This window comes from Phyllobates terribilis, unplaced genomic scaffold (assembly GCF_046119375.1).
Source record: "Phyllobates terribilis strain yellow unplaced genomic scaffold, ASM4611937v1 Scaffold_2__4_contigs__length_985480577, whole genome shotgun sequence".
Taxonomy (NCBI): Eukaryota; Metazoa; Chordata; class Amphibia; order Anura; family Dendrobatidae; genus Phyllobates; species Phyllobates terribilis.
In genome coordinates this window covers 289102541-289126271 of record NW_027362762.1, presented here as the reverse complement: position 1 = coordinate 289126271, position 23731 = coordinate 289102541, and the positions used below count along the sequence as shown (strand labels likewise).

Below are 23731 nucleotides of genomic sequence, written 5' to 3'. Positions count from 1 at the left end.
CCCCTTGTGCGTCCTCAGCCTATTGCTGTCTGTCACCTGGTATATAGCTCAGCTGCTCCCATCTATCCCTGCCTGAGCATAGTGTTTCATTCAGTGTGTGCTTGCACTCTGAAGGTGCCAGGTCCCGTTCTGTGTTCTCTTGTCTGCCTATCCTGGAGGCTGTATTTCCAGGCCTGTCTGAACACGCTCCTAGCCTGTTCCTCCTGCCTTCTAGGGGCCGATTACCTAGACCTGTTCCTGTATCTTGTCTGACCTGTCTGAACACGCTCCTAGCCTGTTCCTCCCGCCTTCTAGGGGCCGATTACCTAGACCTGCTCCTGTATCTTGTCTGTCCTGTCTGAACACGCTCCTTGCCTGTTCGTCCTGCCTCTCTGGGGGCCGTATTCCCAGACCCGCTCCTGTATTCCGCTGCAGTGTCGGTCTCCTCCGTACACTCAGTTCCAGTCTGAACTCTCTCCTATCCTTTAACTGTTTTGCCTCTATGTCTGTTCCCTTCCTTTTTCTGCAGAGTCTGAACTCGTACCTAACTCCTGCTTGTTGTCTCTGTACTCCCGTTTGTGAGTTTGTGGTCCACTCGCTACTTCTCTGCTAGTACCCTGTGGGTGTCTGGCTCTGCCTTTCCCTTCCTGTCTGTTCCATGTGAACAGAGCCCTGTCCCCCCTACTCAGCCTAGCCTGCTCTGACTCCTTTGCTCACCGCTCCGGTGGTTCTAGTCTGCTCTGACTCCTTTGCTCACCGCTCCGGCGGTTCTAGTCTGCTCTGACTCCTTTGCTTACCGCTCCGGCGGTTCTAGCCTGCTCTGACTCCTTGCTCACTGCTCCGCAGCCTTGCTCCGCTCTGACCCTTTTGCTCACTGCTCCGGCAGCCTTGCTCCGCTCTGACCCTTTTGCTCACTGCTCCGGCAGTCCTGTCCTGCCCTGCTTCTGCCCGCTGCTCCGGCAGTCCTGTCCTGCCCTGCTTCTGCCCGCTGCTCCGGCAGTCCTGTCCTGCCCTGCTTCTGCCCGCTGCTCCGGCAGTCCTTTCCTGCCCTGCTTCTGCCCGCTGCTCCGGCAGTCCTGTCCTGCCCTGCTTCTGCCCGCTGCTCCGGCAGTCCTGTCCTGCCCTGCTTCTGCCCGCTGCTCCGGCAGTCCTGTCCTGCCCTGCTTCTGCCCGCTGCTCCGGCAGTCCTGTCCTGCCCTGCTTGTGCTCGCTGCTCCTGCAGCCCCGTCCTGCTCTGTTCTTGCCCACCGCTTCGGGTGTTCCCTCTCTGCTGTGGTTGTCTACCGCATCTGCGGTTCTGTGACCCAGTCTGTACTGGGTCTTAACCTTTCTGTGCTCCAGCCCGTCCTTTCGGCCAGTACCTCCCTGCCTGCATACTCGCCTGTATCCACCCATCTGCATACCTGCCGTGTTTGCTTATATCCACCAGTCTGTGCCAGCCTAACCTGCCTGTTCCTGAGTCCCAGTGTGTACTGGGTCCTATCCCGCCTGTGTTCCTACCTGCTAGTGCCTCCCTGTCTGCACTCTAGCTGCGCTTGCCTTTACCCGCCTGCCTGCATACCAGTCGTGCCTGCCTATACCCTCCAGTCTGTGCGCCAGCCTAACCAGCCTGATCCAGTAATCCCTGTGTGGGTCAACCCCCGTGTCCGGAGTTTGACCTGGAGTAGCACCTGGTCCCTCTGCCCGGTTTCTCCCTGGTGCACTGGCGTCGTATGCCGTCGTGCCATCTTGGTCGGATCGGCCAGATACTTAGTCACGCCCCTCCAGGCACTCTCCGGTTCATGGTCCAGTGGAACCACAACACCCGCACACGCCAGTCAGTCCGGGCGTGTGCATAACACTCCACAGCTTACCTATACACAGTATAATGCCTACCACCCTGTATGATGGCCCCCATAGTAGCCCCTGCACTGTATGATGACTCCCACACTGTATGGTGGGTCCCATAGTAGCCCCCACACTGTATAATGGACCCCACAATAGACTCCACACTGTATGATGAGCCCCACAATAGCCCCCACACTGCATGATGGGTGACAAAGTAGCTCCCACACTGTATGATGGGCCCCACTGTAGCTTCACATTGTATGATGGCCCCTACAGCAGCCTGCACACCTTGGTGGCCCCTAAACTGTATGATGGCCCCCACAGTAGTCCCCACACAATATGATGACCCTAATAGTGGAACCCACACTGTATTATGACCCTCAGACTGTATGATGGGCCCCTCAAGTAATATTAGAAAAAAAAAAAAGATATATTCACCTAATCCTGGATCCTCTTCAATCTGTCGGCATACAACAGCAAGGCGCAGGTGGACCGTGGCAGTGATGTCATCGCACTGGGTCACGCACAGGAATCAGAGTCCCTGAACAATAACGTTATCACATTGCTTGGCTCAGGACTTGTCAAGTGTATCACCCTGTTATTCTGCAGGCCGCAGACCTAAAGCGAATTGCTTCCTATAGAGTAGAGAGTGGTAGTGCAGAGTCTGTCTGCTTTCCTGCAGATCTTAACTGTATCAGTGTTTATGTGCTTAAGAGAAGTGGTCCCTCAGGCTCCATGCCTTCCTTCTACATTAGCTATACTACGGCTTCAGGTGATTGTACATAGGAAGAGATCTTTCACACATGGCAGAGGCCTGTCAATCAACTAGAGCAGAGCGGGGAGAAGCTGGCCAGCAGACAGGGGCTGCGCCAGACTAGTCTCATCTCTTTAGTCTCCGGATGGATCGTTAAACTATGTTTTCTTGGAAATGTCATTTGAGCAGCATGAATCAACCGACAGGTTCCCTTTAATGTAACTTTAATAAAATATTTAGAAAACCAATGTAACAAAAAGATTTCTTTCTTTGTAGATGATCTCTGTGGAGAGAGTGATGGAGTACACTCAACTTGAAAAAGAAGCTGCATGGGAGTCTAAAAAGCGCCCTCCACCAGAATGGCCAAGTAAGGGCATGATAGCCTTTGAGAATGTCAACTTTGCATACAGCTTAGATGGACCACTGGTTCTAAGACATTTAACTGCTCTAATCCGGCCAAAAGAAAAGGTAATTCTGAAAAATAGTGGTTTATTTTTTTTGTCTTTGAGCTGGATGTCTTCCTTGTAAATGTTTTTCAGAGTTTACAACAAAATAAAATTATCATTATGGCTTTGCTGATTATCTACCCTGTAATCTAAGCTGCCCACTATGAACTTGATGCCTGCATTAATCTCTGTTCAGGTATCCTGGCCTGTATGGGTGACAGTAAGTGGCGTTCATGTAAATAAATCTGCATTTTCTGATGCTACAGGCTCAATATTAGTGGTCGGTGACTGGATTTTGTGTGAATTTGCTGTTTATTAATTACAGGGGTAATCTAGTTTCAGTACATAAAAATCTCTTCGCTGCATGATGAAGCATTACATGTCTGCATGCATTTGGTGTGTGTTCATACAAACTAAGAGTGTGCCAATACCATATACAGTTGAAACTAGAAGTTTACATACAGTATATAAAAAGACACATATGCAAAAACCTATCAGAAGCTTTCAAATACATGACATCATCACATGGGCAGTCCAGAATTGTTTAAAGGCATAGTAATCTTAGTGCATGTAAACTTTTGACTTTGCTGTAAGTAATACAAATACCTTAAAACATTCTCTCTCTCCTTATTCTGGCATTTGGCAAATATTAAAAATTATGGTAATCCTAATTGACCTAAAACGGGAAAGGTTTATTCTGATTTCATGTCAGATATTGAGAAAAACATGCATATGTGTCTTTTTATATAGTGTATGTATACCCTGTAGACAAGCGTGTACCTATACCAGATACAAACCATAGAAAGGTTGTACCAACACCAGATAGAGCCCTTAGACCAAGGGTGTACCAATACCAGATACAGCCCATAGACAAGGGTGTACCAATACCAGATACAACCCATAGACCAAGAATGTACCAATATCAGATACAGACCATAGACCAAGAATATACCAATATCAGATAGAATCCATAAATTAAGGTGTACCAATACCAGATACAACCCATAAATAAAGGTGTACCAATACCAGATACGACCCATAAATAAAGATGTAACAATACCAGATACAACCCTTAGATAAGGGTGTACCAATACCAGATACAGCCCATAGATAAGGATGTACCAATACCAGATACAGTCCATAGATAAGGGTGTACCAATACCAGATACAACCCATAGATAAGGGTGTACCAATACCAGATACAGCCCATAGATAAGGATGTACCAATACCAGATACAGTCCATAGATAAGGGTGTACCAATACCAGATACAGCCCATAGATAAGGATGTACCAATACCACATACAGTCCATAGATAAGGGTGTACCAATACCAGATACACCCCATAGACCAAGAATGTACCAATATCAGATACAGCCCATAGACAAGGGTGTACCAATACCAGATACAGCCCATAAACCAAGAATGTACCAATATCAGATACAGCCCATAGACCAAGAATGTACCAATATCAGATACAATCCATAAATTAAGGGGTACCAATACCAGATGCAACCCATAAATAAAGGTGTACCAATACCAGATACGACCCATAAATAAAGGTGTAACAGTACCAGATACAACCCATAGATAAGGGTGTACCAATACCAGATACAGCCCATAGATAAGGGTGTACCAATACCAGATACAGCCCATAGATAAGGGTGTACCAATACCAGATACAGCCCATAGATAAGGGTGTACCAATACCAGATACAGCCCATAGGTAAGGGTGTACCAATACCAGATACAGCCCATAGATAAGGATGTACCAATACCAGATACAGCCCATAGATAAGGGTGTACCAATACCAGATACAGCCCATAGATAAGGATGTACCAATACCACATACAGTCCATAGATAAGGATGTACCAATACCAGATACAGTCCATAGACAAGGGTGTACCAATACCAGATACAGCCCATAGATAAGGGTGTACCAATACGAGATACAGCCCATAGATAAGGATGTACCAATACCAGATACAGCCCATAGATAAGGGTGTACCAATACCAGATACAGCCCATAGATAAGGGTGTACCAATACCAGATACAGCCCATAGATAAGGGTGTACCAATACGAGATACAGCCCATAGATAAGGATGTACCAATACCAGATACAGCCCATAGATAAGGATGTACCAATACCAGATACAGTCCATAGACAAGGGTGTACCAATAGCAGATACAGCCCATAGATAAGGATGTACCAATACCAGATACAGCCCATAGATAAGGGTGTACCAATACCAGATACAGCCCATAGATAAGGATGTACCAATACCACATACAGTCCATAGATAAGGATGTACCAATACCAGATACAGTCCATAGACAAGGGTGTACCAATACCAGATACAGCCCATAGATAAGGGTGTACCAATACCAGATACAGCCCATAGATAAGGATGTACCAATACCAGATACAGCCCATAGATAAGGGTGTACCAATACCAGATACAGCCCATAGATAAGGGTGTACCAATACCAGATACAGCCCATAGATAAGGGTGTACCAATACCAGATACAGCCCATAGATAAGGGTGTACCAATACGAGATACAGCCCATAGATAAGGATGTACCAATACCAGATACAGCCCATAGATAAGGATGTACCAATACCAGATACAGTCCATAGACAAGGGTGTACCAATAGCAGATACAGCCCATAGATAAGGATGTACCAATACCAGATACAGCCCATAGATAAGGATGTACCAATACCAGATACAGTCCATAGACAAGGGTGTACCAATACCAGATACAGCCCATAGATAAGGGTGTACCAATACCAGATACAACTCATAGATAAGGGTGTACCAATACCAGATACAGCCCATAGATAAGGGTGTACCAATACGAGATACAGCCCATAGATAAGGGTGTACCAATACCAGATACAGCCCATAGATAAGGGTGTACCAATACCAGATACAGCCCATAGATAAGGATGTACCAATACCAGATACAGCCCATAGATAAGGGTGTACCAATACCAGATACAGCCCATAGATAAGGGTGTACCAATACCAGATACAGCCCATAGATAACGATGTACCAATACCAGATACAGCCCATAGATAAGGGTGTACCAATACCAGATACAGCCCATAGATAAGGATGTACCAATACCAGATACAGCCCATAGATAAGGGTGTACCAATAGCAGATACAGCCCATAGATAAGGATGTACCAATACCAGATACAGCCCATAGATAAGGATGTACCAATACCAGATACAGTCCATAGACAAGGGTGTACCAATACCAGATACAGCCCATAGATAAGGATGTACCAATACCAGATACAGCCCATAGATAAGGATGTACCAATACCAGATACAGCCCATAGATAAGGGTGTACCAATAGCAGATACAGCCCATAGATAAGGATGTACCAATACCAGATACAGCCCATAGATAAGGATGTACCAATACCAGATACAGTCGATAGACAAGGGTGTACCAATACCAGATACAGCCCATAGATAAGGATGTACCAATACCAGATACAGTCCATAGATAAGGATGTACCAATACCAGATACAGCTCATAGATAAGGGTGTACCAATACCAGATGCAGCCCATAGACAAGGGTGTACCAATACCAGATACAGCCCATAGACAAGGGTGTACCAATACCAGATACAGCCCATAGACAAGGGTGTACCAATACCAGATACAGCCCATAGATAAGGGTGTACCAATACCAGATACAACTCATAGATAAGGGTGTACCAATACCAGATACAGCCCATAGACAAGGGTGTACCAATACAAGATACAGCCCATAGATAAGGGTGTACCAATACCAGATACAGTCCATAGACAAGGGTGTACCAATACCAGATGCAGCCCATAGACAAGGGTGTACCAATACCAGATACAGCCCATAGACAAGGGTGTACCAATACCAGATACAGCCCATAGATAAGGATGTACCAATACCAGATACAGTCCATAGATAAGGGTTTACCAATACCAGATACAACTCATAGATAAGGGTCTACCAATACCAGATACAGCGCATGAACAAGAGTGTACCAATAACATATACAACCCGTAGACAAAAATACATCTGTGTACATTGCTGTTGTTTTTTAGGATAATTTCCTAACTGCTTTTCAGGTTGGAATAGTGGGAAGAACTGGAGCTGGAAAGAGTTCCCTCATTGCTGCTTTATTCCGTCTTGCTGAACCTGAAGGAAAAATTTGGATTGATAAAATTTTGACATCAGACTTAGGCCTACATGATTTGAGGAAGAGAATGTCCATTATACCCCAGGTATGTCTTCATTGTGGTTTGTGAGACTTCTTTTTGAGTGACTTTGAGTGAACCTTCTTCTACAATAGAAATACATGGAGAATTTGGTCAGGAGGTGCATGACTTCCAGGGTCTCCTGTTGTCTTTATTGGTCGCTTTGAGCTGTGCCAGAGTTGGCCAGTGGGCTGTATCAGTATGATTGAAAGCCTTATCTGTTCACGCTCAGGTCAGGCAGCATCTTCGACCTGACTGATCTGCTTTCAGCGCTTTTCTTCTTCCTGCAAAAAAAAAAAAAAAAAGTAATTTAACAGCACAAGTATATGCAAGTTTACACAGAGATCAGCAACATTAAAAGCACTGACAGATGTTTTATAGCCTGAAATCAAACATGCTGGATCAATATTTGTGTCAAGAAAATTGTTCACGCCTCCCATACATATATACGATATCAGAGGTTGGCCTAGCTAACTGCCGATCTCAATGTAGCAACATCCCAAGAATGGTGCCAGCACTGTTCCTGGCTGTTCAGACCTCTAGTTGCCATGATCAATAGCAACCATAACATCCAGATCATTGTGAGAGGGATAGGGCCCCATCGGCACCCCCGTGGTGCGATCATGGTGTGCGAGTGACAGCCATGGCTATTGGAACTCAGACAATGACTTATACAACTGCCAGATATTGTGGCCTGCTAGTGTAAAACTTACAGGAATAATACATGAGTATCGCAGTGTATCAGAGCAATCTTCAGAGTATTCAGTGTTCAAGTCCCATATAGAGACTAAGCAAAAAGGCGAAAAAAAGAAAAAAAAATGTTACCCACCCCCACAAAATTATGAATGAAAAATAAAAACGCATTTGTTATGTAAAAACAAACACAAATAAATACTCTTTTATTTCGTATTAATGCATTCAGAAAGACTTTTACTATAATACTGTTACACTATTTAACCTGTGCAGTAAACAAATGAAAAACTGGGCAAAAAACGCTGTTTTTTCATCATGCCACCTCACAAAAAGTGGAATAAAACCTGATCAAAAGTTCCTATGGAAAGAATAATGAAATCACTGAAAACTTCAACTACAGATTTGGCACTTCAAGGGCTCCGTAAATACGACATGGTTCAAACAATCTATACTAACCAAAATTGAGTTCCCAATGGCAAATAACGCACCTTTCCTTTCCGATTTCTGCCATGTGCCCAAACAGTAGATTATGAGCACATATGGGGCATTGCTGCGTTCAGGAGATATTGCATAACAAAATATGGGCTCCATTTCCTCCTACTACCCCTTGCAAAAATTAAAAAATTGGGGATAAAGCAACATTTCTATAGAAAAAAAGTGTTGCCTATCATTTCCACGACCTAGCGTTTACTTTTTGTGCAAAGCACATGTGGGTTCAAAATGTTCACCACACCATAAGATGAATTCATTAAGGGGTACAATTAAACAAATGGAGTACATTCTCTGTTGTTTTGGCCTCTCAGAGGCTCTCCTAAATTGACATGGTGCCCATAATCTATTCCAACCAAAATTGTATTACCAGAGTCAAATTGTGCTTATTCCCTTCTGAGCCCTGTTCCCAAACATTGGTTTCTGATCACTTATAGGAAGTTGCCACGTTTGTGAGAAATTGTATAAAAAAAAATTGAGTCCACTGTCTCAGTTTACCTCTTGTCAAAAAGGATAATGTTACACCCAATGGAGACGCATGTGGATTTGTGGACCCACTGTGCCACAGAGCCAGGCCTGTTTAGGAAAGGGCATAGTTAAGCGGCTATCTGGTGTTCACTGAAGCTCCAGATGGTAGACATAGGCTGGGCTGCAGGTAGCCGCCATGTACCACTCCTGGGTAGAAGCCGGTACTGCAGCTGCTGACCCCAGGAGTCAGGTTAGCTGATACTAATTAAGGACAAGGGCACCATTCAGACTAATTACTTCTTGCTAATTTGGAGACTGGTTTTAGTAGACCGGGAACATGTGGACAGGTGGGAAGAGGTTTAAGGCTCAGGATGCACGTGGATTAAGAGAGCAGGTTCAGGCCTTGGTCGCACATGGACCAGAGGAACAGGACTGGCCACACCAGGACCAGTGGACAATGTTCAGGCACTGGCCGCACCAGGACCAGGGAATTTCAGGAACAGGAGTGGCAGCACCAGGCCCAGGGAACAACGTTCATGCACTGGCCGCACTGGTACCAGGGGACCTAACAACTCACTGGTAGGAGAAACTACACACTAATGGATGTTGTTGCTTCAGCGACTCCCTAAAGGGGAGGGATTCTTTAATACAAGATGCCTCCCAGCATTTAGCTGGGAGCCATCTTGCAGGTGTACTGAGATACTAAATGCCTCCTATGGGTTCAAACTGCTCACTGCACCCATAGATGAATTCTTTACTGGGTGTAGTTTCTAAAATGGGCGGTTTCTGTTATTTTGTCATCTTAGCGGCTCTTCAAATGTGACGTGGTGTCCATAATCTATTCCAGCCAAATTTGTGCTCCAAAAGACAAGTAGTGTTCCTTCCCTTCCGAGCCCTTCCGTGTAGTTTCTAGCCACATATGAGGTGAAAATATTACCATTTGTGAAAAAAAAAACTATCATAAAATTTTATTTTGCGTTTATACCTACGAAGTACCTGAAGGGTTAACAAACTCTGAATGAACCTTTGTAAAACTTGAGGGGTGCAGTTTTTAAAATGGAAAATTGTTTGTATTTTCTGAGATATAAGCCTTTCGAAGACGCTTCAAGAGTGAAGTGGTCCTTAAAAATAAGGTTTTGTAAATTTAATTGAAAAAACTAAAAATTGCTGCTAAACTTTTAACCCATTTAACATCCTAAGAAAATAAAAGGATGATTTAAAAAATGATGCTGATACTGACTTATGGTAAATGCTGCTTGTTAACTTTTTTATGTGTGCTATCTGTTTTATTGACATAAAAATTACAATTTAAAAAACAATTTTTTTACATTTTTGTCAAAATTTAGATGTTTTCGGGAATAAATGCAAATCATATCGACTGAAACTTACCACTAAAACAAACGAGCTCTAAATCACTGGGCTTGGATGAAGCCATCCAAAGTTGTTACCACATAGAGTGACACGTCAGATTTGAAACATTTTTTCTGGTCAGGAAAGTGAATATTAGCTTTGGCGCTAAGGGGTTAAACAGTAATTCATTTTATTTTATTTTTTTCATAAATGAATAGTACCTATGGAAATATGAAACTTTGTAATATATCTTATCAGAGAAATCTGCTTTTTTCTCCTTCAGGACTGACCATTAAAGACAACGCCTTCTTAGACCCCATGCTTGGCCCTGATAAAATAAAAACACTAGTGATGAGCGAGTATGTTCTGTTAACCCTTTCGGTGAGCATGCTTGGGTGCTCGCCGAGTATCTTCAGCATGCTCGGGTGTTATGTTTTCGTCACTCAGTGCTCATAATTTGCGACTGTTTGACAGCTTTAATACATGTGAGGAATGCCTAAGAAACATGCATTCCTCACATGTATGAGTGACGAAAACAACACTGAGCACCGCTGAAAATACTCGGCGAGCACCCGAGCATGCTTACCGAAAGGGTTAACAGAACATACTCGCTCATCACTAAAAAAACATCTATACTCACCTGCCGCGCAGTTGTGGTTCCAGCGGTGTCGGCACTCACATCCCCGGGGCTCTCGTGCGGTTGATATGACATGTGAGCCTGGCGACCAATCAGCGCTGGCATCACTTGCCCCGCCTTCGGACAAATCGAACATCAAGAGGAAGTCAGGACTGTGGCTGCTCTCTTTTCCTTTTGATGTTCGACTTTTCCAAAGGTGGAGACAGTGATGCCAGCGCTGATTGGTCGCCAGGCTCACATGTCATATCAACCGGACGAAATCCCCGCAGACGTGAGTGCTGACACTGCTGAAACCGCGACGGCACAGGAGATGAGTATAAGTGTTTTGATTTTATCGGCGCCAAACATTTAGATCAAGAAAGGGTTATCCTAGTAGAGGACAACCCCTTTCATTTTCTATTCAAAGTAAAATCCATATTCAGTGAATACAGACATTACTGAGATAGGAAATGACAGCTGCTGATAGAGAGGGGAGCAGTAGGGAGAAGTTGGAGGCAGACCCAGACATTCTGCTGCCTTAATTGGTAGTTAGACTTTCAAGGGGTTTTCTAGTTTTGGAAAACCCAGCTTCCCTGCTGTAGTTTGTTTTAAAAGAGCAAACTGTCCTTTAATTATCCTCCCTGGGTTCAGCTCTGCAGCACTGATGTTCCATTGCAGCCAATAAGGCCTCATTCACATGTCAGTAGTTTTGCATCATTATTTCATCAGTATTTGTATGCCAAAACTAGGAGTGTCTCCAACACACAGAGCAAGTGTCAATCTTTCAATTATAGTTTTTTTTTTCCGTAAGTTCCACTCCTGGCTTTGATATACAAACACTTGTGCAAAAATACTGATGTGTGAATGACATTGTCTAGTCCAAGTTTGCCTTGTATAAGAATTATTATTATTTATTTATATAGCACCATTGATTCCATGGTGCTGTACATGAGGAGGGATTACATACAAAATACAGGTATCACTTACAGTAAACTAACTAATAATGATAGACTGGTGCAGAGGGAAGATGACCCTGCCCTTGCGGGCTTACATTCTACTGGATGGTGGGGAAGGAGACAGTAGGTTGGGGGGTTGCAGTAGCTCCTCTGTTGGTGAGGTGGCAGCTCCGGTAGTGTTGAGGTGGCAGCGTGGTCATTGCAGGTTGTAAGCTTTCTTGAAGAGATGGGTTTTCAAGTTCCATCTGAAGGATCCGAATGTGGTGGCTAATTGGATGTGTTGGGGCACAAAATTCCAGAGGATGGGGGATATTTAGGAGAAGTCGATTGGGTGAGGAACAAATAAGTGTGGAGGACAGAAGGAGGTCTTAGGAGGACAGGAGATTAGATGAGGCAAGATATCGGGAGATTAGTTCAGAGATATACAGAGGAGACAGGTTATGGATGGCTTTGTAGGTGAGTGTTAGTAGTTTGAACTGGATAGGCTGGGTAATTGGGAGCCAGTGAAGAGATTTTCAGAGGGGAGAAGTGGAGTAGTAGCGAGGAGAGAGATGAATTAGTCGGGCAGCAGAGTTAAGAATGGACTGGAGATGTGCGAGAGTGTTAGTAGGAAGGCCACAAAGGAGGATTTTGCAGTAGTCAAGGCGGAAGATGATGAGGGCATACACAAGCATTTTAGTAGATTGAAGGTTGAGGAAAGGACGGATTCTGGAAATATTTTTGAGTTGGAGGCAACAGGAGGTGGAGAGTTTGGATGTGCGGTTTGAAGGACAGGGCAGTCGAGGGTTACTCCGAGGCAAACAAGCAAAAAAGTGGTGAAAAAAGTTAAAACATAACCTTTACTAATGAATAGCTAAAATATACCAAATATAAAAAATCACAAGGATCATAAGTGCAACAAGATACCTGCCACCGGTATTAAAACATACACTTCCATAAACAAATAGGGGTATTTTCATTGTTGAAAAGAATTTTGGTGACTCCCAAAAATAATTAAAATCCTCAATTTATTACAAAATAATCTAAAAGATCATACAGGTTGGTAATACATCTCAGATCCGGGCCTCAAATAACCTCAGCCACCAGCTGTATATAGGACACCACTCCCGACGCGTTTCCTGTCGCCGGTCATACCAAACATACTGCTTTACTTCGAGGCAGCGGATCTCTGGTACGGAAGAAAGCATTATGTCGTTTATTGTGAAATACAGGAAAGAATAAGACTGTATCAGTAAATATGCCCAATATTTGTGCCTTATGTTGACCGAATATATTTATATCTACGCTATAATGCAGGTGCTTTCAGGTGTTCTGTCTCATTCCTGTTAGTGTGATATATGGTGCCTTGGGGATGTGAGGTGTATAGTGTTAGAAACAAAAGGATTTTAGGAGAGCTGATTAATTACCCTTTTTGCATAGCCAAAGCAAAAGTCAATGGGCAAAGTTGTGCGGAGAAGTATAAATGCTTTGTAGCCCAGGACAGAGCTTTGTTTCTGCACATTGAAGGCTTCATTAACACAGTGCAGCTGCTCACCAGAGCTAGTAGTGACCTTTTCATTTCCAAAGAAGACCCTACACAGACTTAAATTTTTTTTCCTTTTGTAAGTGAACAATACGCTTTATGTGTTCGGTTCAGACAGACGGTTTAGAGGTCTTGTTGTGTGGAAGGGTTAGGAAGTACTTAAGAAACAAACTTACTTGTAGATTCTGCAATTTTGGGATTTTTTTTTACTTTTAATTTATAGTTTATTACAATTACACTGAAAATTCAGCTCTAAACATGTAATTTTTCTTATTTTTGAGTATATATTTTCTTCTGTGGATCCTCCATCTGCCCTTTATCCTTAAAAGGGTTTTCCCACTAACAAAGTTAATTTTAATCAACATTTTAATCAATAGATCTTTGAATAATAATAAGTTCCACAAATTTGATGTGTTTAAAAAAATGTCCCTGTGCTGAGATAATCTTATAAATGTGCCCCTGCTGTGTACTGTGTAATGGCTGTGTCTGACCGTGTACGGAACATGGTCTGATCATACCACAGCTCCTGGGCAGAGGAAAAAGTAAAAGAGTACACAGACATTACAACAGAGGATCAAAGCCAGGGGTGGATTAAGAGTAGCCAGGACCCCGGGCAGTTTAGAAGGCATGGGCCCCCCCTTCCCAGATACCCGATGTATCACATGACATGTCACATGATCCTCATTGATTGATCACGTCATAGGTCATATGAGTAACACACAGATGTTCTGATCACATCTATAGACGGAAAATGCCGGGAATTTTTTTGCATTATGTACAATCCTATACATAACATAGCACTATATATGCCCAAAGGGAGAACCAGGTGATGGCGCTGTCTTTGCCACCTGGTGGCAAAGACAGCGCCATCACCTGGTTCTCCCTTTTTGCATTCTCGTTGTGGGATACTCCTGTCTCAGGGTTCAATCCACCTCACCTGGTCGGCCCCAGTCTTTTGCAAATTCATCCATACTACAAGCGGGAGTTGTTGCAGGTGAGCAGTTTCCTATAGATACTCACCCTTTAATTGATCAAATCTTACTACGCTTAGATAGCGCCATGTTTTTTCTCCTTTAGGAAATCTATTATCATAGCATACTCTATATAGTAGAGCAGGGTGGGAGTTTAATGTTCCCGAGGGGCCACATGAGAGACCATGACTGCTGTGGAGGCCGAACCAATAGGCTGAAATTAATTCTGCTCAATATTAATATTAATAAAATAATAAAAAAATTATATTAATTGTATGACTTAATATTGAGCAGAGTTAAGTATGCTAACATCCCTCTGTATACAATATGAGCCCCCACATAACTCCCTATGCACAGTATAAGCCCCACATAGCCTCCTATATACAGTATGAGCCCCTAAATAGCCTCCTATATACAGTATGAGCCCCTAAATAGCCTCCCATATACAGTATAAGCCCCTAAATAGCCTCCTATATACAGTATGAGCCCATAAATAGCCTCCTATATACAGTATGAGCCCCTAAATAGCCTCCTATATGTAACATACCTGGCGGTGTCCTTGCATAGTGGTCCATCTCCCACTGTGCAAGAGCGCGCACTTGATCTCCAGTCCAGACTGCCACTCTGGCTTCTTTCCATGTTGTCTGCTTTGCTCTTGCTGCTTAGGGCGACGCCCGCTGAACTTCCTGTTTCTTGTAGCTGCTGCTGACACTCCCCTGATGCGTCCTCAGCCTATTGCTGTCTGTCACCTGGTATTTAACCTAGCTCCTCCTTGGAATCCTTGCTTGAGCATCTTGTGCTGTCAGTTGGCTTCTGGTCGCTGACATGCCAGGTCCTGTCTATGTTTCCTGTCTATCGATATCAGTTCCCGTGTCTGAACTGTGTCCTGTCTGTGCACTCTAGCCTGTTGTCTGTCCGCCTTCCTGGAGGCTGTATTTCCAGACCAGTCTGAACACGCTCTTAGCCTGTTCGTCTTGCCCTCTGGGGGCCGCATACCCAGGCTCGTTCCTGTATTTGTTGCAGTACAGTTCCTGTCTGAACTGTCTCCTAACCTGCTTCCTGTTTCTTTCTATGTCCGTACCTTCCCTTTCTCCTGCTTTGTCTAAACCAGCACTTGTCTTTGCCTTGGCTCGTTCCTGTATTTTGTTGCAGTTACAGTTCCTGTCTGAACTGTCTCCTTACCTTTTACCTGTTTCGTCTCTATGTCCGTCCCTTCCCTTTTCCTGCGTTGTCTGAACCTGCACCTTCTCGTTGTCGCTGTACTTCCGTTTGTGAGTTGGAGTCCTCTCGCTACTTCTTTGCAAGTATCTAGTGTGTATCTGGTTCTGCCTTTCTTTCTGTTCCGTGTGAACAGAGCCCTATCCCTTTTGCTTTGTCTTTGTTTACCCCTTCGGCAATTTATCTCAGCCCTGTCCACCGCGTCTGCGGTTTCGCTCTGCTCAGCCTTGTCCACCGCGTCTGCGGTTTCGCTCTGCTGAGCCTTGTACACCTCGTCTGCGGTTTCGCTCTGCTCAGCCTTGTCCACCGCGTCTGCGGTTTCGCTCTGCTCAGCCTTGTCCACCGCGTCTGCGGTTTCGCTCTGCTCAGCCATGTCCACCGCGTCTGCGGTTTCGCTCTGGTCAGCCCTGTCTACCGCGTCTGCGGTTTCGCTCTGCTCAGCCTTGTCTACCGCACCTGCGGTTTCGCTTTACTCTGTTTGATTACCGCATCTGCGACTCTGAACTCGTCTCCCAGTCTGTACTGGACCCTACCCAGCCTGCGCTCTAGCCTGCCTGTTCCTGTATTCCCCGGTGTGGGTCAACAGCCATGTCCGGAGTCTGACCTGGAGTAGACCCTGGTCCCTCTGCTCGGTTCCTCCCTGGTGCACTGGCGTCGTATGCCGTCGTGCGACCTTGGTCAGATCGAGCAGATACTTAGTTACGACCCTCCAGGCACTCTCCGGTTCATGGCACAGTGGAACCACTAAACACGCACACGCCAGTCAGTCCGGGCGTGTGCATTACACTATATACAGTATGAGCCCCTAAATAGCCTCCTATATACAGTATGGGCCCCCACATAGCCTCCTAGATACAGTATGAGCCCCACATAGTTCCCTATATACAGTATGAGCCCCTGCATAGCCTCCTACATACAGTATGAGCCCCCACATAGTCTCCTATATACACACACACAATATGAGCCCGTACATAGCTCCCTTCTCTGATGGACTGTTGGTTCCACAGCCAGCTCAGAGAATGGTTGAATCCCACTCGGGGCAGGAACATGCAGCTGCCTGGGAGACACCTCTGACCGCGGCATGAGGTGGCCCAAAGGCACCCTTCTGACTGCTGTACCCCGGTCACATGCCCCTCCTCTTCCCCTAGGTACGGCCCTATACAGTGTATATGAGAATACATGACTGGTATCTATAGTATAATCGGAGATGTGTCCATCTGTTCGAAGCCTCTGTAGACTGTGCACGCAATGTGCCTGCGCAGTCTGGCCAGAGACAGAAGAACACTTCAGCTTTTACAGGTGAGAGGCAGGAGGACGAGGATAAAGGATTGTAATGCGGTATGTGTAAGAGCTGACCGCATACCGCTATCTCTGGCTCTATTAAGACACATACCTCGATCTATAGCGCTATTTTGTTGAAGACACTGTGTGCAAATTTGTCTTCAAGAAAATGGCGCCGGAGATCACGCTATGCTCAGGCGCGAACTTTGGCACCACACTCATCCAGCCTCGTCGGAAGAACAGCAGAACAGGCCGAATGGGGGAGCATATACCAGGATGGGGGAGCATACACCGGGATAGGGGAGCCGGATGGGGGAGCATTCACCGGGATAGGGGAGCCGGATGGGGGAGCATACACCGGGATAGGGGAGCCGGATGGGGGAGCATATACCAGGATGGGGGAGCATACACCGGGATAGGGGAGCCGGATGCGGGAGCATATACTAGGATGGGGGAGCATACACCGGGATAGGGGAGCCAGATGGGGGAGCATACACCGGGATAGGGGAGCCAGATGGGGGAGCATACACCGGGATAGGGGAGCCGGATGGGGGAGCATATACCAGGATGGGGAGCATACACCGGGATAGGGGAGCCGGATGGGGGGAGCATTCGGTTTCTGTAATGGGCTCTGACCCGGCGCCGGTTCAGGCATTGCTTTGAGAATACAGAGCAGCCGATGTAACCCCGGCTCTGACTGACAGCCGGCCTGTAGAGCCAATGTCAGTCAGTGCTGAAGGCACGGTTACAGCAGCCGCGCTGTATACTCAGAGTGGTGAACGAACCGGCACCGTCCCGCCCCCATGACTGAAACCAAATACTGGCGAGGAGAATAAAGTTAATTTCCTCCCCGCTGCACTCAGCTGCTGGGCAGCATAATAACGCTGTTAACCTGCCATGTAACCATCATATATGCAGGTTAATAGCGTTATTTCTGATGACAGGATCCCTTTAATTCTGTAGCACAATAATTGTTTGTGTTTTAAAAACATGCAAATAAAATAAATAAAATTGTGACCATGAGACAGATCTGGGGGTGATAAGAGAGATTGGGGTCGCACCTACACCTTACACATCCCTGTTTAGCTTCAGCCTTAGTGACCACACACGACCATCGCTTGGACATGTCGCTCCCCAGCATGCCTGATCGTTTCTCTCATCTCCTGGCGCCGGCAGAGCACGGTGGCTGCGTGTGCGCTCTGCTGCTCCGCGGAGGCTGGATCTGATAGATACACACACGGGCCATACAATACACTATTCAGACCCTATGACAACACTTCCTGGCACAGCACACAGGGTTTTGTATTTTCATTGCAAATGACAAAAAAATCGGATTGTGAGATTCTTGCAAAAATGGCACTTTCTTTTATTGAGCAGAGATAATAAAGTACACCCCCTGTCAGTGTCAGCCATGTCCATTGTGTGAGACCTCTGCTGCTGTCAGTGAATAGACACCACCTGCGCTCAGGTGCAACTAATGACTGCTTCCATTACCTTCCCACAAGCAGAGATCCGGACACCTCAGTTCACGTGACACCAAAGTAAAAGCAAGAAGTGAAGGTGTAAATCACAAGACAGAGCGCACTACAAGCCAGAGCATGCGGACACCACAGTGCACACCTACCTCTCAGGGCACTGTACGGCACCAGCCTCCGGTGGGTCTCCCCCCTGCACACCGCCCGCTCCCGGCTCACACATCCTGGAGGCCGGGCCATTCCTGCTCAGCCTGACATCATGAGGCAGGGCGGCCCAGCGTCAGTGCGCGATCGTCCTAACAACATGCGGCCGGCTAGGAGCGGCTGCATAGCGTGAGTGGGCACCTTACTTTTAAATAAAAGCGCCCGGCCGCCCGCGCTGTGTATGCTGTGTCCGCTCTGCCTGAAGTCATGCAGCAGGGCGGGCTCAGCATCATTCAAGCCGCCTGCGGGTGCGGGCCCACGGGGGTGACCAAAAAAACATGGGATTGCGAATTATAATGGGGGCAATTCAAGGGCCCCCCGGAGCCCCAGGCAGTAGCCCAGATTGCCCTCATTATAATCTGACTATGATCACAGCTGATTCTTTCTTTGAGGTAAAACATTGATTAAAACAGTGAAATGTTTTACTCACAGAAGGAATCAGCTGTGACCCCATACTGTCCTGTCTGTATACTCTTTTGCTTCCTCCTATACCCGGCAGCTGTGGTATGATCAGACCATGTTCCTGTACGGTCAGAGACAGCCATTACACAGTACACAGCAGGGGCACATTTATAAGATTATCTCAGCACAGGAACATTTTTTTTAACATAACCAATTGTGGAAATTATTATTATTCCAAGATCTGTTAATTAAAATGTATTTTATTCATGGGAAAACCCTTAAATAAAAGCCCACATTTGATCAGCTCTGCCTTTTTTGTCAAGCTGGTTGACTTTGGATTTAGCAACAGAGGACAGGGTTTCTTGGATTTCAGTATAGATTCTAGCAGTGTACTTCAGTAGTGTAACACATGCTGATTTCATCTGAGATTATTATATAAGAAATATTATATGGAAATTAGGTGTTGACTATAAATAAGGTAGACAACAGCCATTTAACGGGAATATATAAGCTGAAAATGACATTTTGTTTAAATTAGGTTTTTGTGTTAAATTTATTTTTAAATTTTTTTTTCTATATTACAGTCTGTAAAAAATAAAAATGAGAAATCCTGCAATTTTCAGACTGGCCCCTTGGGATTTTTTTAATTTCCTATTTCAGGAAATTCATATATACATTAGCAGCAATGAATGAACGGCCCCAGACACTATCTTTTATATGAAAGCATCTATTGAGCATGTGCAAAGATAATTGTGAAGGAAGGGAGAGCTGTGACATCACCTATTATTATTGGTAGATCCTGCTTTATCAGCTATACATAAAGGTGTTAGCGGTCAATGAAATCCTGCCTCTGCTGATAAGGAGTCTGCTGAAAACACTTCCCGAAAAGACAGAAAGTGTGAGTCTAAAATAACACCAGTGGCCAGTGTGGAAGTTGCAAGAGTACTCATTTTGTTTTGTCTTTTTAATGAAGATCGTAAAAAAAATATTGCCAAAATAAAAAAAAATGTATGTAACACAAAAACATGATTTAAACCATAGGTAATTTTTTGACAAATCATTCCTTTTAATTCACCTAATTTTTACTATTGCCAATATGAGGGTATACAGCATTAGAAGCTACAGATTAGTTTATCTCCATCATGATGCTTTCAGTACTTTTTATCTGGAGCGTTAATTCAGTTAATTCCAATATTTTTTATACTAGTAAACAGTGGGAGTCCCTCAGTCATACATTAGAAATTGGTAAGTCTGCATAAAATATTGCCTATCCTATTACCTATCCTAATCACTCACATATAATCATTTTATTTAAGATTTTGACTTTCTGAGACAGTAAAAGTCATATTAAACTATAGTACATTCAGGTAATTGATTTCTTGTTTCATTTAACATGAAATGTATCCATAAATAATTTTTTGCCTTTGTGTAATTAATTAAATGGGTATTCCAGTCTACCAAAAGTGTCACCTATCCACCGTTTTTAGATTGGTATGGGTCCCACTTCTTGAACCCCTCTGATTGCCATAATCGCAGTCTTATGTTTCCCATTCTCACCTGATTTCTTGAACACGACAAGAAATTGAATGTAGCGTCCGCACGTGCACTGCACTCAGCTAGCATCATCTTTCCCATAAACCAGGGGTCACCAACCAGTGGCTCACATACCCCTCATGTGTGGCCCATGGCTGTCTGCTCAGGTGAGTGCCACTCTCAAATGTGATGAAGAACTAAAAATGAACAAAAAGCGCACATAGCGCATTTACCAGATGACATGCGTTTTAGTGTTTTTCTGTGCTCACCTTGTGTTTCTGTGAGAGTCACGGCTCTTAGAAAACTTTAAATACACTGATCAAGCTATTGCTTCCAGCTGGTTGTAGAAATCCAACATAGATATATTTCAGAGAAATAATGCAGGTGCATTGCTCTGCTGGCGAATAATCAATTGCAGTGTATTCTCTACACGTTCCTAGGTCGTACCGACGTCCTCCTCAGGATAACCACAAAACAAATGCAAAAGAAACTGTTTTCCAGCTTAAATAATTTATATTTTAAAAAAATGGCGCCAAAGAGGCTACACCCCTCCTCATGCTCTGTAGCGAAACCTCGGAAATCCTTTTCTTTTTTTACTCTACGTACTATTATATATTTTTTTATTTAACCTAATTTTTTTTTTTATTTTGTACATTTTTTATTATCCTTTTTTTGCTTTTTCTATTGATTACCATTTACTGTATGACTTTTCATCATTTAATGGGTATTTTTATATATTACTAATAACTTTTCTATTTTATCTTATTTAAGCGGACAAAAAAAATGCTGCCCATACCCCCAATGGGTGTTTTTAGTTGGCTTGGCACCATTTTTTGAAAATGTAAAGTATTTGAGCTGGAAAACTGTTTCTTTTTCATTTACATCATGGGTCTCCTGACGAAGATGTCGGTTTGAACATAGAAACTCGTAGAGAATAAACTGCAATTGATTCTTATGTCTCTGAATCCAGTGAATTCCTCGCCAGCAGTGCAACGCACCAAAATATTCCTTCTTTGAAATACTCTCAACTGTGTTGGCATACACCAGGGGCATTACTACTTTTTAAAGGGACACTGGAAGGGCATTATTACTTTATGAGCGGCACTTAGGTCATTATTACTTTTTAAGGCATTATTACTTTTAAGAGGACACATGGATCATTATTATTTTATAAAGGGGACTCGGAGCATAAGTTCCTTTTATAAGTGGTGGCTTAGGCCATTATTACTTTATATCAGGGCATTTGGCTTTATTACTTTGAAAGGGCGCACTCGGGAATTATAATCTTCTAAGAGGCACACATGGGGCTTTTACGTCTTCTTAGGATAGAATGTGGCTTGCGACCATATGAAAACCTAAATGTGTCTCTCAAGGTAAGAAAGGTTGAGGACCCCTGCCATAGACAATTAATGGAGCTGCAGGATGCAGCAGCAAACTAGGGGAGAATGGAAAACCTTATTATTGAAATTGTTTTCAAAAGTAAAGTTTTTAATATGTCAAAAGTAGAAAAATATAAGAACTATTTAATTTCGCGTTATTATCAAAAACCCAAGTTATCATGTCATTTAAACCCCACAGTGAAAGCTAAAACAAATTTTTTGCAGCTCTCTGAGCTCTGCTGAATTGTAACAATATTGCAACCCTGTCTGCCAGAGAGATGGAAGCTGAGAGGAACCTTCAGATGTCAGGTATAATCACACACAGCTCTGCAGTGAGATCAGGAGAGCAGAGAGCGGCCATTACATGTCTTACACTGGTAACTCCGTCTTCTATATATAATAAGCTCTGGAGGTAGAGTTATCTTCCTGGCAGCGTCCTGCTCAAAGCCTGGAAGAGGTCATATACAGGTGCTTCTCACTAAGTTAGAATATCATGAAAAAGTGAATTGATTTCAGTTCTTCAATGCAAAAAGTGAAACTCATATATAGAGTCATTACAAACAGAGTGATCTATTTCAAGTGTTTATTTCTGTTAATGTTGATGATTATGGCTTACAGCCAATGAAAACATAAAAGTCATTATCTCAGTGAATTAGAATACTTTATAACAGCTTGAAAAATGTTCTTAAAATCCAAAATGTTGGCCTACTGAAATGTATGTTCAGTAAATGCACTCAATACTTGGTCCGGGCTCCTTTTGCATCAATTACTGCATCAATGCGGTGTGGCATGGAGGCGATCAGCCTGTGGCACTGCTGAGGTGTTATGGAAGCCCAGGTTGCTTTGATATCAGCCTTCAGCTCGTCTGCATTGTTGGGTCTGGTGCCTCTCATCTTCCTCTTGACAATACCCCATAGATTCTCTATGGGGTTAAGGTCAGGCGAGTTTGTGGCCAATCAAGCACAGTGATACTGTTGTTTTTAAACCAGGTATTGGTACTTTTGTCAGTGTGGACAGGTGCCAAGTCCTGCTGGAGAATGAAATTTCCATCTCCAAAAAGCTTGTCGGCAGAGGGAAGCATGAAGTGCTCTAAAATTTCCTGGTAGACGGCTGCACTGACTTTGGTCTTGATAAAACACAGTTGACATACACCAGAAAATTACATGGCTCCCCAAACCATCACTGATTGTGGAAACTTCACACTAGACCTCAAGCAGCTTGGATTGTGGCCTCTCCACTCTTCCTCCAGACTCTGGGACCTTGATTTCCAAATGAAAATTGGAACTCTGGGACCTTGTGGAGTGTGTCAATGACGGCCTTCTGGACATCTGTCAAATCAGCAGTCTTCCCCATGATTTTGGAGCCTACTGAAACAGACTAAGGGACCTTTTTAAATGCTTAGGAAGTCTTTGCAGGTGTTTTTTGTTAATTATCAAAATTGACTGAGATAATGACTTTTGTGTTTTCATTGGTTGTAAGCCATAATCATCAACATTAACAGAAATAAACACTTGAAATAGATCACTCTGTTTGTAATGACTCTATTTAATACTGTATATGAGTTTCACTTTTTGGATTGAAAAACTGGAATAAATGAACTTTTTGATGATATTCTAATGTTGTGAGATGCACTTGTATAAAGTGATAAGAGGATTTATCCACAACAAGACATCAGATATGAGGCATACAGGTAGGACACTTTTTCAGCAGTCTATCGCCTGTATGCCCATATAATAGTTTAGATAGGTCAAATGTGGTGACAGATTCCCTTTTAAGAATTGCAATCGGTGCAGGGCATTATGGGACTCCATCAAGAACCTCTTCATATGTATTTCTCCAAAAAAAGGCAGCATACCCAATCCCGTTACAAAATGAAGCGGACTTTATTTAGCCTTTGTAGCGGCGT

The 23731-nt window shown here is 44.0% G+C and overlaps 1 protein-coding gene across 1 annotated transcript in view; it reads left to right on the top strand.

Moving 5' to 3' along the window:
• ABCC4 (ATP binding cassette subfamily C member 4 (PEL blood group)) overlaps window positions 1–23731 on the top strand; it is a 311731-nt gene that overhangs the window by 222757 nt on the left and 65243 nt on the right. The window contains exons 25-26 of the mRNA XM_073664144.1: window positions 2837–3028; window positions 7140–7295. Of these exons, the coding sequence (XP_073520245.1) occupies window positions 2837–3028; window positions 7140–7295 (348 nt within the window). The remainder of the gene's footprint in view (window positions 1–2836; window positions 3029–7139; window positions 7296–23731) is intronic.